General features: G+C 39.3%; 3 protein-coding genes across 4 annotated transcripts in view; 2 read left to right on the top strand and 1 right to left on the bottom strand.

Annotated features, from left to right (window-relative positions):
* The first annotated feature begins 235 nt into the window (after window positions 1-235).
* Window positions 236-2,426, top strand: LOC108082570 (transcription factor grauzone). The gene is made up of 4 exons (XM_017178027.3): window positions 236-455; window positions 516-1,300; window positions 1,399-1,593; window positions 1,659-2,426. The coding sequence occupies exons 1-4, from the start codon at window positions 339-341 to the stop codon at window positions 2,338-2,340; spliced, it is 1,779 nt and encodes a 592-aa protein (XP_017033516.1). The 5' UTR covers window positions 236-338; the 3' UTR covers window positions 2,341-2,426.
* Window positions 2,427-2,517: 91 nt separating this feature from the next.
* On the bottom strand, window positions 2,518-5,193 carry Vps51 (vacuolar protein sorting 51). The gene is made up of 6 exons (XM_017178026.3): window positions 4,998-5,193; window positions 4,176-4,927; window positions 3,484-4,120; window positions 2,899-3,429; window positions 2,732-2,844; window positions 2,518-2,656 (listed from the first exon to the last, which is right to left on the bottom strand). Exons 1-6 carry the CDS (start codon window positions 5,067-5,069, stop codon window positions 2,548-2,550), a joined length of 2,214 nt encoding a protein of 737 aa, XP_017033515.1. The 5' UTR covers window positions 5,070-5,193; the 3' UTR covers window positions 2,518-2,547.
* Window positions 5,194-5,388: 195 nt separating this feature from the next.
* The window catches only part of Hs3st-A (Heparan sulfate 3-O sulfotransferase-A), a 54,660-nt gene continuing 45,333 nt past the window's right edge, over window positions 5,389-14,715 (top strand). For both annotated transcript variants that reach the window (XM_017178004.3, XM_070283828.1), the window contains exon 1: window positions 5,389-5,549. The gene's annotated coding sequence lies outside the window, so the exon portion shown is untranslated. The remainder of the gene's footprint in view (window positions 5,550-14,715) is intronic.

Raw genomic sequence — 14,715 nt, forward strand, 5'->3', positions numbered from 1 at the left:
GTAATAAACCAGAAATTTGAATTTAATATTTTAAAAATTAATTTTCGTTTTAAATTTGACCATTTTTAAGATATAACATCTTATTAAAAAATTAATAAAATTTTTTAAGTTAAAAAACTTAAGTTTTAATATTTAAAAATCGCCGCTACTCAACAACCAGACCTGCCAACTTGCTTATAGACAGTCAAGGCCTCTCTTTTGGTGTTTACCTCCAACCACAAAACGGTCATACTAAGCCAAGGAGGGTCGCAAAAAATCAACAAACAAAATTATTTTTGTTTCTTTAAAGTTAATTAATACATTAAACATTTAATGCATTAATCTAAAGACTTGCCAGCATGATTTGCCGCTTGTGCCTGAACAGTGTCAACGATGCGGACACGCTGCAGATCTTCGAAGGCCTGGGACTCTCCCTGAATGTGGCGACGGTGCTATCCAAACATTTTTGGTTTGAGGTTTGTCTGGTTTTTATTTATGAACTATAGTTTATATTGAATATTTTGTGTATATTTCAGCCCAAAAGCGATGATCCCATATCCAAGGTGATCTGTTTGAGGTGCTGGCAGCAAGTGAGCGACTTTCATGAGTTCTATGCGGCGGTGGAGAAGGCCCATCGCTTGCTCACCGAACGCTTTTCCTTGAAAACCAGCCAGGATCAGCCGAAGGTAGAGGTGGAAGAGCAGGAGGAAGAGGAAGAGGAGGAGGATCTGCTGGAGTTCCATGAGCAGGCGGAGGATATAGAGCTGCCGGGCAGCGATAACGAGAGTGGTTCCTTTAGCAACGAGCAGTTCCTCAGCGAGGTCATAGCCCAGCAAGAGAATTCCAAGGACTTTAAGCCCTTGGAAGAGGAGTTTGCAAGGGAATCTACAGATTTAGAACTTAAGGAGGCGGAGGAGAAGGCTGCTCAACCTATTGTAGCCCAAGAAGAACGGCGGGAAACCCGTTCTACAACCAAGAGTAAAGCCCTGCCGGCAGCAGAGCAGCCACAACCTCCCCCTAAACCTACCAAGCCAAGCATTAAACCCCGAGCCAAGAGAAGCACCACCTGCAAGACCACCGCCAGCAAGCGCTATGCCAACTACAAGCAATGCATGCTGGACATTGATGCCAAGATCTCGGCCCACATGCGTCTCACCTGTGATGTGTGCCACGAGGGACAGGAGACCTTTCTACTCCTTTGCAAGCACATGATGCAGGCTCATCATCGCAAGGGCTATGCCATTTGCTGCAACAAGAAGTTCTACAAGCGTTCCTTTCTCACCGATCACATTGATAGGCATGCCGATCCCGAGAAGTTCAAGTGAGTCCCGGTAAAGTGGAGGCCAGCCAAACTCACAGAGGAAGTTGCAATTGAAAGGATTCCCTGCTTATATGATTTCTATTTTGTTTTTGTAACAGATGCAGGCAATGCGACAAGCGCTTTGCGGACAAGCAATGCCTGCGGAATCACGAGCTGTTGAAGCATCAGCCGGAGGAGGAGAAGACCTTCATGTGCGAGCAGTGCCCCAAGAGATATACAAAGCAGTATCTGTTGGATCAGCATAGGGTTATACACAAGGAGCGCAATGTGGTGTGCGATTTATGCGAGAGGAGGTGGGTTTTTTGGAATAAATGGAATATATTTATACATCTTATCAATTTTTTCTTCCCCCTAACAGATTTCCCAATCAATCCCTGCTCTGCACGCATGTGAAAATGGTCCATGGCAACTATGGCACCATGTGCGACATCTGTGCCCAGGTTATACGCGGACGAGCAGCCTTCCAGCGCCATCAACTAGAGCATGCTGGGGTGACAGAGCCCAAGGTGCAGTGTGACATTTGTGGATCCTGGCATAAAAATAAACACAGCCTCAAGAAGCATGTACGTCGACACAATGGCTCAGCTGCCACCTGCGATCTTTGCGGCAAGGTTTCACCCAACAGAAGTGCCATGTTGAGCCATCAGCGTTATGTCCATCTCACAGATAGAAAGCACGAGTGTAGTGTGTGTGGCAAGGCCTTCAAAAAGGCCATTACCTTAAAGGAGCACATGACTATGCACACGGGCGAGGTGCTCTACAAGTGTCCCCATTGTCCCAAGACCTTCAATTCGAATGCCAATCAGCACACACATCGCAGGAAATGCCATCCCAAGGAGTTTGAAGAGGCCAGAAAGGCCAGAAGTGAGAAGAGAAAGGCCATTGAGGAGGAGGAGGGAGAGGCCACTACCCACATACTGACCATATCAGCGGATGGCGAGGAGGCAACCCACAGGATATTGCTAACCAACAGCAATGAGGATCTCAAGGCGGAGACCATCGAGTTCACTTTGTGTCTTAGTCCTCAAGCAGGAGAGTAAAAAAGCAAAGTAGAAGCGACTCAAATTGTATTTAAAACTCTGTGGTGAGCAAAAAAACAGATTTTATTTTATTTAAAATGTTTTTAATTGTAAAACAGATGTATTTTTATTTGTAAAATCCTTAGGCTAGCAGTGATTAACAGAAATAGACGGAGATTTTTAAGTGGAATGTTTCTTTCAGTGTGTTTTTTAAGGAAACCCTAAATACTAACCCCTTTCGCATATAATTTCCACAGCATTTGGTTCCATTAAAACCGATTCCAAGCAGCGTTGAACCGCTGAGCCCAGGATTTCGTCCAAGAGAAAGTTTACCAGGCTGTAAAAGGGGTTTAAATAAGAGATGATCTTTGAGTTAGAGCTGGAAAAAATCGATTAAAATAGGAAAACTTACTTTTCATCGCTCACAAAACGCCACAAATTCATTTGCAGATAATGGGCATCCACTTGGATCTGCTGGAGGCCATATTTGCTAAAGGTTCTTAGTCTCACGCACTCCAGAAGAGTCTTCAATGAAAAGAAACTTAGTTATATTTTCATTTTACATACAAAAAACCTCACCTTGAGACCAATTTTAATGATGCCCATCACAATCGAGGCCTTGGTAAACTCCACCGAGGTAAAGATCTCCACACGCTCCGAGAACAAGCGATGTATGTTGGAAACATAGCTAGACTCCAGCTGCGAGGGCGTATAGTTGGACCAATTGGAACGATACTGCGGCTTGGAGGTGGAGGCAAAGTTGCTAAAGTAAGTCTTTCGGCTGGAATCACTGCTGGCTGTGGTGCGGAAACCCGTAGCTGTATTAGAAGTGGCCTCATACAGACTGGCCACCACGGTTTCAATGCTGCCCAGTTCCTCCACCACGCGCTTCATCACGGCTCTCACGGATCTGGGTTCCAGGCAATTGAGCCAGTCTCTGGTTTCCACACTTTTGCGCAGCATTTGGGAGATATTGGTGCCCTGCAGGCGGACATAGGCATCCAGGAGGGCCTGGGCAGTCTCCCTCATTTCAGCACAAATCTCCGTTTCATGGGTTAAGGTGGCACTGTTCTCTGAATCGATTTCATAGAGATCATCCACAAGGGCAATCTGTGTATAAATAAATGAGTAAACTTTCCTTTTTCATCAATTTCTGATACCTACCAGTATATGCACGCCCTGCTGCTCCAACTCCAGACAAGTCTTGGACAGCACCAGCAGCAGATTGGGTGGACTGGAGCTGGAGGCTTCACCAAAGCCACACATCACCTTGGCTATGTGACGAAGGAACCCTATAAGCAAATTCTCTCTTATACCCTCCACACACAAGGCTCCCTTGTGTTCCGCCTTGATATTAAAAGACCAATCGGTGCGCAGAAAGATAAGCAGATCCTGCAGCACACCCTTGATCTTCTCCACCATGGCCACATACAAATTGCTAATCAAATCACTCAGATTCAGTCCAGTGGCAGCATCACTCTTGGCGGAAACCAGGGAAAGTCTCACGGCACTCAGGCTATCAGCAAAGTGATCCTTGAGGTTCTTGGCATGGGCATCGCACAGCTGATGGGCAGCTCCAATAATTATAGAAACTGTATTACGTTGCACTTCCAAGCCCCGGCAGATATTCCTCATGGCCTGCAGGCGGCGATGAAGGCGATCCAAAGCACGCAGCATCACCTGAGTATCGCCATAGCCTATGTCAGACTCCACACGATCCTGGACGAGCGTAAGATACTTGTCTATATTGGCGTTGAGGAAGATGTTGAGCTCTTGTAAAGCATTCTCCTGGAAGTCGTCGCTGAAACAGATAAATGATATAAGTAAGAGAGATATTTCAGCGACTCGAAACTCACCGCTCCTGCTCGTAATGCTTGGCCACAAACATATCAAAGTAGGAGGTCACCACCAGGGCCAGATCATTAAGGAAACCATCTATGCCCATGTCCACAAACTCCAGCATATCCCGTTCGGTCTGATCCTGCAGCATCACTATCTGTTCATGAAGACGTTTCCCAGCGCAGGTCAGCATTTCACTGGCCAGATCCGAGGTCTTCTCGTCCAGCTGCAACAGCAGTTCTCCAATCTCCGTCAGGGATTGTGCCGTATTCCCTGCTCGTTGGAAATCCTTTCTCAATCGCTCCTTCAAATCCGCCATAATAGCATCACAATCTCGCTGAATGCCATCAAAGGAAGGCTGTCGTCCATACTGAGCAAACACCTTCTGGGCATGAAGGTAATCTTGCACAGCCTGTGCATAGTTTTGCTCCTCAATCAGCGATTTCAGCTTGGCGGGCAGCGTGGACAGGAACTGGAGGCGCTTCAGCAGGGAATGCTTCTCGGAGAGGCGACACAGCTGAGAGCGTGTGCCCTGCAGGGTTCCTGTGATTTGCTCACTGAACGTAGTGATGGACTGCATCTTGGTCATTAGGAGATTCACATCCGTTTCCATCTGCTTGAAGTCGTCCTTCATGCGGCGTATGGTGTCCGTGGCGGAGATGAACTTGTTGTAGTTCTCGTAGACCAGAGTTTGCATGTCCGAGTGCAGGGTTTGGGTGTCCTTGACCACCGCTGCTTCCGTGTCCATGATTTGTTTAAGGGAACAGTCCTGGCATTAAGGAAATAAGCAAAAAAGGTTCCTTATGGGGCGTTTCTTTCAAGTGGAATATTAAACCCACCTTTAGCAGCCTCTCCAGATACTTTTCCGCATCGAAACTGGAGCTGTCCATGTCAAAAGGATGTTCCGCCATTATTTAGACCTTATTTCCTTAAGACTAATTTAATAAATTAAAGTTTATTAGTGAAAAAATTTGTTTTCGTTTGCAGTAAAAAAATTTAGTGGTTCTGTGTTGGTAAACGCTTTATTCTTGGCTCAGCTCATCAGCTGTTGTTGTTTTGCTTATCGAGTTATCGTTATCGATAAAGCAAGTGCGCGTGTTTGTATTTTCGTTGCAGCGTTTAAAGTGCTTGGTTTGGCTTAAAAAAGTTTTAAAATATTTTACATATTAAAAAATCAATAACAAATAAATTTTAAGTTTAAAAAAATGTACTTTCAATCAAGTTTTCTTAGACAGAAAAGTCAAAAATCCATAAAATGGCTAAAGTGCTTAAAGTTTGGTTCGTAATTTTATTTAAAATATTAAACACTAAGAAAAATTAAAGTAAAGACTTTAAAGTTGAATAAAATATAATCTTAATTATTAAAAAGTTATGAAAATATGGGTGCCCGAGTAAGTAATTCTTGTAGCTTTATAAATAAAATATTCTAAATTATAAATATACATAAATTGTACATTTAAAACTACATACAAACTTCATAGCCTATAATGATCAGTTAAATTTATATTATGACTAGACTTATATTTATATAAATTTATAGTATATTTATTTAGGTTTCTGTTGCTTAGCTACATTTTTTTTGTTATTTTTATTTTTTAATTACCTTAATCTTTCACTTTCTATTTATATAGATTACCTGACTTTATATATATTTTTTTGCTTTATTTCTGAGAGAGATTTTTAAGCTCGACAAAAATATAGTACGCCTTCTTTATCTCCTGTTTCTATTGCAATATAGCTAGCTCTCTTTTGAACCGAGCTTTATTAATGGGAAGATCCCATTAAAAATATTTCTACTGATAAGAAACGTATACTTGTTGCTCAGTTCTTCTATGAATTTCTGTAAAATCATTTCCAAAGGGTTTCTTGAAGCATTCACATCATCATGCAGATATTTTTCCTGCTCTTAGTACTAATCCTAACACTGTGGAACTCGTTAGTGACAGGTGGTGGGTATCCAAAAACATATTACTTAACAAGCAGGTGTAATTAGTTAATCATTTTGCAGATTGCCTGACAGATCCCGTGACAATGCTCTGCATTCTGGACCCAAATCAGGGCAAATAAACGTGTGTGTTTATATAGTATATATGTATCCCTCTGTCTCAATAAAGTACGAAAGTACAAAAGTGGAGCACGATGTGGGCTTCTAAGTAATTCGCATAATAATCGCATTAAACATTCCATGCCCCCCCTGCCCCCAAGAGGAGGCGACCCACGCACACTTCAGACATCTTTTTTATTGGGGATTTGATACCCTGGAAAGAAGGGTATTATGATTGTGGTTAGGGGTCTTCTCATTCAAAAGCCGTTTTTTTGACCCTTTTTAAAAAAATTCTTATTTGAAAACGCAAAGAATAATTGAAAACTTTTTTTATTTATTGTATTCAAAAATGTTCAAAGTAACTAAAAAAGTTGTTGTTGCCTCGATACGAGGGTTGTTCAAAGAGTAATGAGACTTCAAACTTGGTGGTCGAAAAAAAAGGTGTCGTCCTGGCGGCCACGATTCAGGGTCTCCAGAGCGTCCGAAATGAAAAATAAAAACGGGGTTATAATCAGAATAGATGTCATTTTCGGCTGACGGAACAGATTTTTAAAAAAAATTTTTAAAACAAAATGGCGGCCATTCAAAAAAAAAAAATTCGATTTCGGGCGTTTTTTTTGTAGTTTAGTGTACAAAAAAAATAGAAAAAAAAATTTAAAAAAAAAATCTGTTCCGTCAGCCAAAAATGGTGACAATTCTGCGTCGATTCCACTTTGTTTCATGAAAATCGGTTCAGTTGAACTGGAGATATCATGGCCGCCAATTCGAAAAACGTGGTTTCGAGATAAACACGTTTGAAGTTTGAAAAAAGCTCATTTTGCATAGATCTTGCTTCACAAAAAAGGCTGTATCTTCTAAAGTATTTCGAATTTCTAAAAATCCTTTTGGGGACATATACACACCATCCCAAGCTATAAATAAATGCAAAAAAAAAAAAATCGAAAAAAAAAAGTTGCCCAATGAGAAGACCCCCTTAAATGCAAAAATGGGAGGCAACAAAGGAATTTTATAGGAGTTAAGATCAGTTTCTTGATTGAGCAGTCAATTGATAAATAGAAAAAACTTTAAATTGTTTTTTTTTAATAATGGACACATAATTTTATTAAAATTAAGTTACGCTCTAAAAAAATATACATTTTTTTGTGATGAAAATCTATTAAAAATCTTTGAAATATTTGTTAAAAATTTAATTTATTATTATTTGCATTTACAAATATTTTGATTAATATTTTCTATACAAAATATATTTAAATTCAAGGGTATTTACACCGTCTCAACTCAAACTAGGCCTAAGTCTCCCGTATTTTTTGTTAGTATTCTTATATACTTTTTTTTGGGGGGAGTTTTGTCTGCCCGCTGGCGACCGTGTCAAGTTGAATGAACATGGACAAGTTTCTGCCACTTTCGGAGGGGCGAAAGTTCGCTCTCTCTGTGCCATATCTCGCATCTGAGTCTCGTTTTTCGGCTGCTGTTGCCTCGGACTCTGGTGTCCTCATCCCCCGACCTCTGCTGGTCGCACTCTGCCTCCATTTGTGGCGGCTCATTTCAAATACATTAACATTTTGACCTTTAGCAAAAAAAATAAAGTAAAAGGAAAATAAAAAGAAAAAAAGTTCGAGCTGTTGCCGGGCCCGAATTTAATTTCGAGTTGTGTGCAGATTGTGCAAATCACACGCTTCTACCTATACCGTTCTCTCTGCACTCTGTTCTCCTCATACGTTTTCCAGTGAAACAAAAAAGTTGAAAATAATAATAATAATAATTTTAAGGGAGTTTGCTTACACTATTTTCAAGCTTTAATTAATAAATAATTAATAAAGTGTAAGAGAAAGTTAAACAGAAATTTTAAATCATTTATTTCCGTGCCTAAAAGCATGCTTTATAGGTCTTAAAACGGTTTTAATTGTTGAAAAGTGTTTAATTGTTGTAAAGAATTTAGTGAACTATTTAAGAAAAATTTATAAGTAATTATTACTAAAGATTTCGAAGGTAGTTCTTATTTGCTATTTTACTTGACTAGCTTCCAGTACGTCCATTAAGAGTTTTAATGTACCAGACAAATTATTTTGCCTACTTTTAGACGGCAAAACTTAAGGATAATTTTTTCAGAAATATTTGCGAATCAAGAATATATGATAGAGGCTTTAGAAAAGTCTTCCAATAATTTTCGTTAAGACATTTTACATATTTTGAAGATTTTTAAGCAATCGACGTATATTTAGTAAACTTTTTTTGCTTACAAAAATATTTAAATATTTGTACAATTTCTATAACATTTATTCTCTGTGCACAAATGGCATTGCATACCTGCAGGCACAGGATACTCAGGTAATCCAAACACACAGGGACATCACACACACCCACACACACATTCTGGTGTATAGCGTGAACTTTGCTTTCATCAAACTGAAAATTGAATTTACGTAAGCCGGGGCGAAAATCTCACAAAAAATACGTAAAAAAAACATAGCCCAAGAAGGAAGAAAACGTCGAACGTGTCAAGGTCAAGTTGCCATTGTCCCAGCCCCACCCCCCTCACGAAACCCTCTTCTAAGCAACAGGAAAAGCGGGTGCCTGGTGACTTTTTCCACCCACTTCTTATGCTCCTCATGTGTTTTGTGCAGTTTGAAGTGCGCCAAGTCGTTAAATTAATTTCAGTGCACTCGAAAGACAGGAGCAGCGGAAACTGGAGCACAGCGCGCTGGCGCTCATTTTAAACGGATTATGTGCACGGCATTGGTGGGGGGTAGGAGGGTGGTAAATGCGGGGGTTGGGAGGTAGTGTCGGCGGGCTGGCAGAGATTACTGCCAAGTGGCCAAGTGGCGCCCCGACTAAAGTGAGGCTGCGTGAGTGGACAGCAAATGAAAGGCAAACACAAGTCGAGGAGCGCCATAACACACACACACACACATACACACACTCACAACTTTAAGCCAAAGTCAAAGAGCCAGTGCACTATGGGGTTTATGACCACTTTTTGTGGCATTTAATCATTTTTTAAAAGTTCTTAAATTTAAAAAAAAATAGTGGGATTATATTAACAAAACATCGAACTGTTATGCCTCATACTCAAAATGTTAATACTTAACAGCATATGTTAGCATAACAGCTGCAAAGTCAGCTGTTGCATCCGAATGCACGTCTGCTAAGTTTGCCATTTTAACGAAGTGATCTTTGAAATTAAACTATTCGTGTAAGACACCATTTGTGAAGGAAAAAACTAATGGACATTGATTTCATAGGTTTTAACTACATGTTAAGTGTATTAATTGTTTAAATTGTGCCTGTTTATACTGACATTTTGTCATTTTATAAATGCACCTTAAGCTGAATTTTGAGAAACAAATTTCAACTTTGGGAAGAGTTTTGAAATATAAGTTCGCATTAGTTTTTAATGCGTCCAAGTGTATGTTGTAGCGTTGTCAATTCTGAGCAAAAATCAGTTAGTCTTATTGTGCACTTTTCCGCACTTTTGGTGCAATTTGAATTTTTCTTAGATAACCTCACTGTTTTCAACGCCAATTTGGTGGCTGTTTGTATGGGAAAACACTGAATTCCGGTCTTTTGGTTATTTTTGTTCCTAGAGAAAGCGTTGTCCGATTTTGTTCAAAATTGCTATATCGTGTTAAAATAGCAACAAATATAAGCTCCTTAAATTTCATCAATTTATCTTTACTTTTACCCGATCGTTCCTATGGGAGCTATAGGATATAGTTTCCTGATCCAAACGATTTTCATACTATATGTGCCTAGGGACAAATAATGATGATTGGTAAAGTTTCATGTCGATATCTCCAAAACTGACCGAGTTATTAATTAATGCCACAAAAACTGGTCAAAAACCCCATAGTGCAGTGGTTGTTGTTGCGGGGGGCACTGAGGGGGAGTGAAGGCTGTAGAAAAACTCAACTGGCATGGCTGATTTCACTTCGAGCTTTAGCTGACACTTAAAAGTCGCTCGGCTGTGAAATAAAAAATAAGAAGGAACAAAATGGGAAAAGCAAGAGAGTTTGAAAAATGTGCACATTAAATGGGGCACAATTGGCACAAATAAAAGCGTACGAGCACTTTTCTATTTAATTGGAATTCATTTTAATTAACAAATAAATAAATAGAAAAGTTCAAAGTATAATAAGGTTTTATTTTATTGAAAAGAATTTGTGTTTGTATGGGAAAATGTAGTAAATGATAAGTTTATACCATTAATGAATATGTTTTTGAATCATTATAAGCATTTCCAGAGTCTGGGTAATAATAAACAAATAAATTTAAATAAATTAATTAAAATTAAAAAGAAATTAAATGTTTAAAGACCTTGTAAATTAAACAAAAAGATCTTTAAGTCTGCTAATTATGTATGAAAGTGCTATAAAAATATATAAATATATAATACAAATTTGTCATAAAAATTGTCGAAGTAAATATTTGAGCTTTAATAAAACACATTCCCTATATTAAATATGCATACAAATATAATCTAGTTTAAGTATCATAATAAATTTAAACCACATACTTTTTAAATAATTTATAGCTGTTTGTTTAAGTTATAAACCTTTATAACAGTGAATCGCTTGAACAACCAACTGCCACTTAAAATTCCTAAACAAATTGTTTAATATAAAACTAAACAGGCAGGACAAACAATGATAACAATAGAAAATATAAAAGAAATTAAAAATTCTATTGTCAAGGCCCATTAAAAATTAGATTTTCGAAAGCTTTCAAGTGATAATTAAATATGCAGTTAAAAAGAGCACAAACAAATCGCCAGAGGCTTATAATAAAATATAAAATAAGTACATCCCTCCTGATTTACCACAGAACTTCCCACCAGCCAGTAAATCATAAAAAAAAACTTTTGTGGCAGCAAATTAAGGACCCCAAAAATTTATGGCTGGCATTGTAATTTCTTTTCGTTATTTTTTCCGCCAACTTTAAGCACGTCACACGATATAAGGTTGTCAAGTGCCGACAGTTTTATCAGCTGCCAAAGCAAATGCAATTTAAATGCATTCGCAAAAATAAAGGCGAAGGATATGTGGCCATAAACATGGCCACACGCACACGGGACACGGCCATATCATATATATATACATATGAATTTCCCACGGAGGATTTGCCTTGGGCGGAGCCATAAATCTGCACGCAAAGTGCTTCCGGCCTGCCAGCCAAAAATGGCTGATGATTCCACTTCGAGTTCCCTCACAGCCACCACATCCTCCTCCTGCTGCTGCTGCTCCTGGGGGCGCTTTAATAACGCCAAAGTGCCGGCCGCAGGTGTTTACCTGGGGAATGTGGGGGAATAATGGAGGAGCTGGGAGGCATTCTGGCATCCTGGGTAAAGCGACTGCCGTTGCAGCTGCAACTACATGGAAATCGCCCAGCTAGCCGAGCACTATGTGTGTGGCACTTTGTGGATGCCTGCTGCATCCTTTTGGCCGTGTCAACTGATAGGCAGCCCACAGCTTACCCACACCCCCATTGCCTTTTGGTAAATGATTGCTGTTAAATCGGTCTGGCAGGCGGTACACAGAGGGAAAATAGAGGGAAAATTAAAGAAAATGTGATATAATTTCAATTAAAGTAGAAACAAATTATTAAAAATAAATCCTGCAAGGATTTTACATTATTTATATTGCTATTCCTATTTTTATCTGTGTATTATAGAACTCATGTAGCTGTAACTCCTCCCCTGCAGTTGTCACTTGGCGTTGTCAATTTTTTATTGCCCTTTGGCAGCTGTGTTTGACTCAGGAAAATGGAGGACATCCTCCTACGGAAAATCCTGTGTATATTTCGCTTTCGGGGTTAGCGGGTCACGTGCCGCACTCGAGGTGCTCCTGCTCCGGCTCCTCCTTCTCCTTCAGCATTATTCCTACTCCTGCGACAAAATCAGCGTCATGGCATCTTCGCCAGCAATTGAATTCAAATGAAGCCGGGGTTGAGAAAAGCGCGTGGGTGTGACGCCCCCAAGTAGAATAAATGCGATGCCATAAATCAAGCATAAAAATTGACATTAATTTTGCCCACGAGAGAGAAAGGAAAACACCAACGGAAAGAGATGGTTATACCCAGAGAGAAAGAGATGGCAGTATCTATGCTGCTTACGTGCGGGGCTTTTCCGAATTCAATTCGCTGGCGAAAAGCTCTGCGCATCGATCACGCTCGGAATATTCAAGTGACAATCGGGAAAACGAAAAATTAAACTCCTAAAATCTCATCCCTCTAGGAAAAGTTTTCCCATTTAATGTCATTTTGTGTTTGTGGTTTTTCTGCCTAAATTGCCATGACATTATATGCAATTAAAGTTCAACCTCTACTATGTTTAATAACAAATGCTTTTGTGGTTTTTTGCAAAAATAACTAACTAACTAATCAAAACCACAGGACAAAACACAACTGCTGACCACAGGTTATCCGAATTGAAATTGTTCAGTGAGGCAAAATAAAAGCGTTTATGGTCTAATAATCAGCATTTTATGTCTAAATTTAGGCAAAGGGTTTTATTTTTTGGACGGGGGTGGGGGTGAGTCCTAGGTACATTAAGTTATCGACTGTTGACAAAAATAGACCGTAAATAGGCCGGAATCTAACTCGGTTTGTCTCCTTCCGCGTGTCTCCTATTTTTATAGCACACTTTTCAGCGAATCGCTTTATGTTTATTTCCCGGAATGTCTCGCTGGAGTTTATTGCCATCTGGGGACTCGATCTGGTTTACACTTCTCCCCCGGATCCTACTCTTCACTCCTTCCCGGTTTGTGTTTTGTTTGGTCCAAATGAATGCCATTCTCGCACAAAATCAGCAAATGGCCAGTGTGTCCACTGAAAGAAACTCGCAATGGCCAAAGGTCACAATAAGCCTAGACAGAGATAGATAGAGAGAGAGAGAGAGAGAGAACGAGGGAGCGATGTACCACAAAAAGAATGCTATCCTTTTTGCTGTGAAAGGATAAAGATCTCTTTGTGCACGGCTCTATGCTAATAAAGGTAAATGCCATTAGAGATGGAATGCTGCTGAAAGCAAAGTCCTGGTGAGACATACGCACATTTGCCTCTACAGTGGAAGCTCTTTAAGAGTGACTAGAGAGAATTTTATTTTTCAATTATAAATCAAATATATTAAAAATTTATATATTTTCTGGGGTTTTTATTTCATAAAAAAATGATTAGGGAACGGTTAGGATAATAATAAAATTAAGAAAAAGGAAGGAATCTTACCTCGACATGCCTTAGAATTTGTAATAGGAGATTAAGAATATAAAACACTATACAGCTCATAAAAAAAATACCCCTAAAGGGATATGAAAACTTAATTATTTATCCATAATTTACATTTCTTTAAAACAGATTTGCTTTTATAACAATAATTACAAAAACAATTATTATTGGCTTCTTTTTATATATATTTTTTGTCAGTAACACCGATTTCTGTGCTCTACAAAATATTAATTGAAAAAGTTTTCTTGACATATGTCATGAAATTGAACAGGTTTTTAATTAAGCAAATTTATAATTCATTTTTTCTATAAAGAAACTTTTTACTTTTTTGACGTAACATAAACTAAAAGCAAGCTAGTTAGGTGTATTACTTATTTTCCATTACAATAAAATAGAGTTAAAAAAAGGTATTACTGTCCTTTTGGCACTTTTTAAATTGATTTCAACTCTAAAACTATATTTTTTTTTATAAACTTTTTGCCTGATTTCCAAGTTAAAACTTTAATTTAAAATCCAACAAGCCAACATAATTCCTAAAAATAAGTTGAAGTTATATATTTCTTTTTTCAATTTCTTCCAAACTCTGTTAAATAAAAGTTGACCACAGCTGGAGCAACTCTCTCTTTAACTCGATTTTTCCCTGTGACAGATTGTGGATTAAGTTAGAGAAGTTCAACTGTATGGGAATATGTACATATATACCCGTAAATACACATGCACATATAGCCCGACGTGGACAGATACCAGATGGGTGGCATTGGCCAAAGTTCTCACGTGTAGAAAACAGGATATAAAAGGGGTTGGGGTGGGCTATAGGGGGGGTGCGAATACCCGGCAGTCGCGTCGCCACATGGAATCAACAGTTTACCTGGCTGGGTGCTTTTGCTTTTGGTCTGGCTAAATGGCTTAAAACCAGACCGAAACTGACAACAAATACAGCTGACGACGACGACGACGACGGCAATGATGATGATGATGATGGGGAAATAAAGGAGTGGAGGAGGTGGTAAAGCGGAGGGGTCCATTTTCCAGACAGAGGCGCATGCACAACGGCAATTACTCATGGAAATAGTTTAGGCAGAGGCAGAGGCAGAGGGAGGGGGAAACTAAAGCCGCCATGAGTTACGGTTAGAGTTTCCGTTGCTGTGGGTTACACCCACTCAGTTTCCCAACCACCCTCGTCTCCCCTTTTTCCTGTTTCCCATTTCCCCCCTGCTACCCTTCATGCCATTTGTTTATTTGTTTATTCTGCACTCCGTTTGCTCAAAATCAAAATTCCTGTTGCTGCTGCGCTG

This window comes from Drosophila kikkawai, chromosome 2R (genome assembly GCF_030179895.1).
Source record: "Drosophila kikkawai strain 14028-0561.14 chromosome 2R, DkikHiC1v2, whole genome shotgun sequence".
NCBI classification, from domain to species: Eukaryota; Metazoa; Arthropoda; class Insecta; order Diptera; family Drosophilidae; genus Drosophila; species Drosophila kikkawai.

Bases quoted from the DNA above. Each gene is read 5' to 3' on its own strand.
- LOC108082570 (XM_017178027.3), top strand. From the start codon at position 339: ATGATTTGCCGCTTGTGCCTGAACAGTGTCAACGATGCGGACACGCTG. The intron at 456-515 runs GTTTGTCTGGTT...TGTATATTTCAG, and splicing joins CCAAACATTTTTGGTTTGAG to CCCAAAAGCGATGATCCCAT. The intron at 1,301-1,398 runs GTGAGTCCCGGT...TTTTTGTAACAG, and splicing joins GCCGATCCCGAGAAGTTCAA to ATGCAGGCAATGCGACAAGC.
- Vps51 (XM_017178026.3), bottom strand. From the start codon at position 5,069: ATGGCGGAACATCCTTTTGACATGGACAGCTCCAGTTTCGATGCGGAA. The intron at 4,928-4,997 runs GTGGGTTTAATA...CCTTAATGCCAG, and splicing joins ATCTGGAGAGGCTGCTAAAG to GACTGTTCCCTTAAACAAAT. The intron at 3,430-3,483 runs GTAGGTATCAGA...ATTTATACACAG, and splicing joins AGCAGGGCGTGCATATACTG to ATTGCCCTTGTGGATGATCT.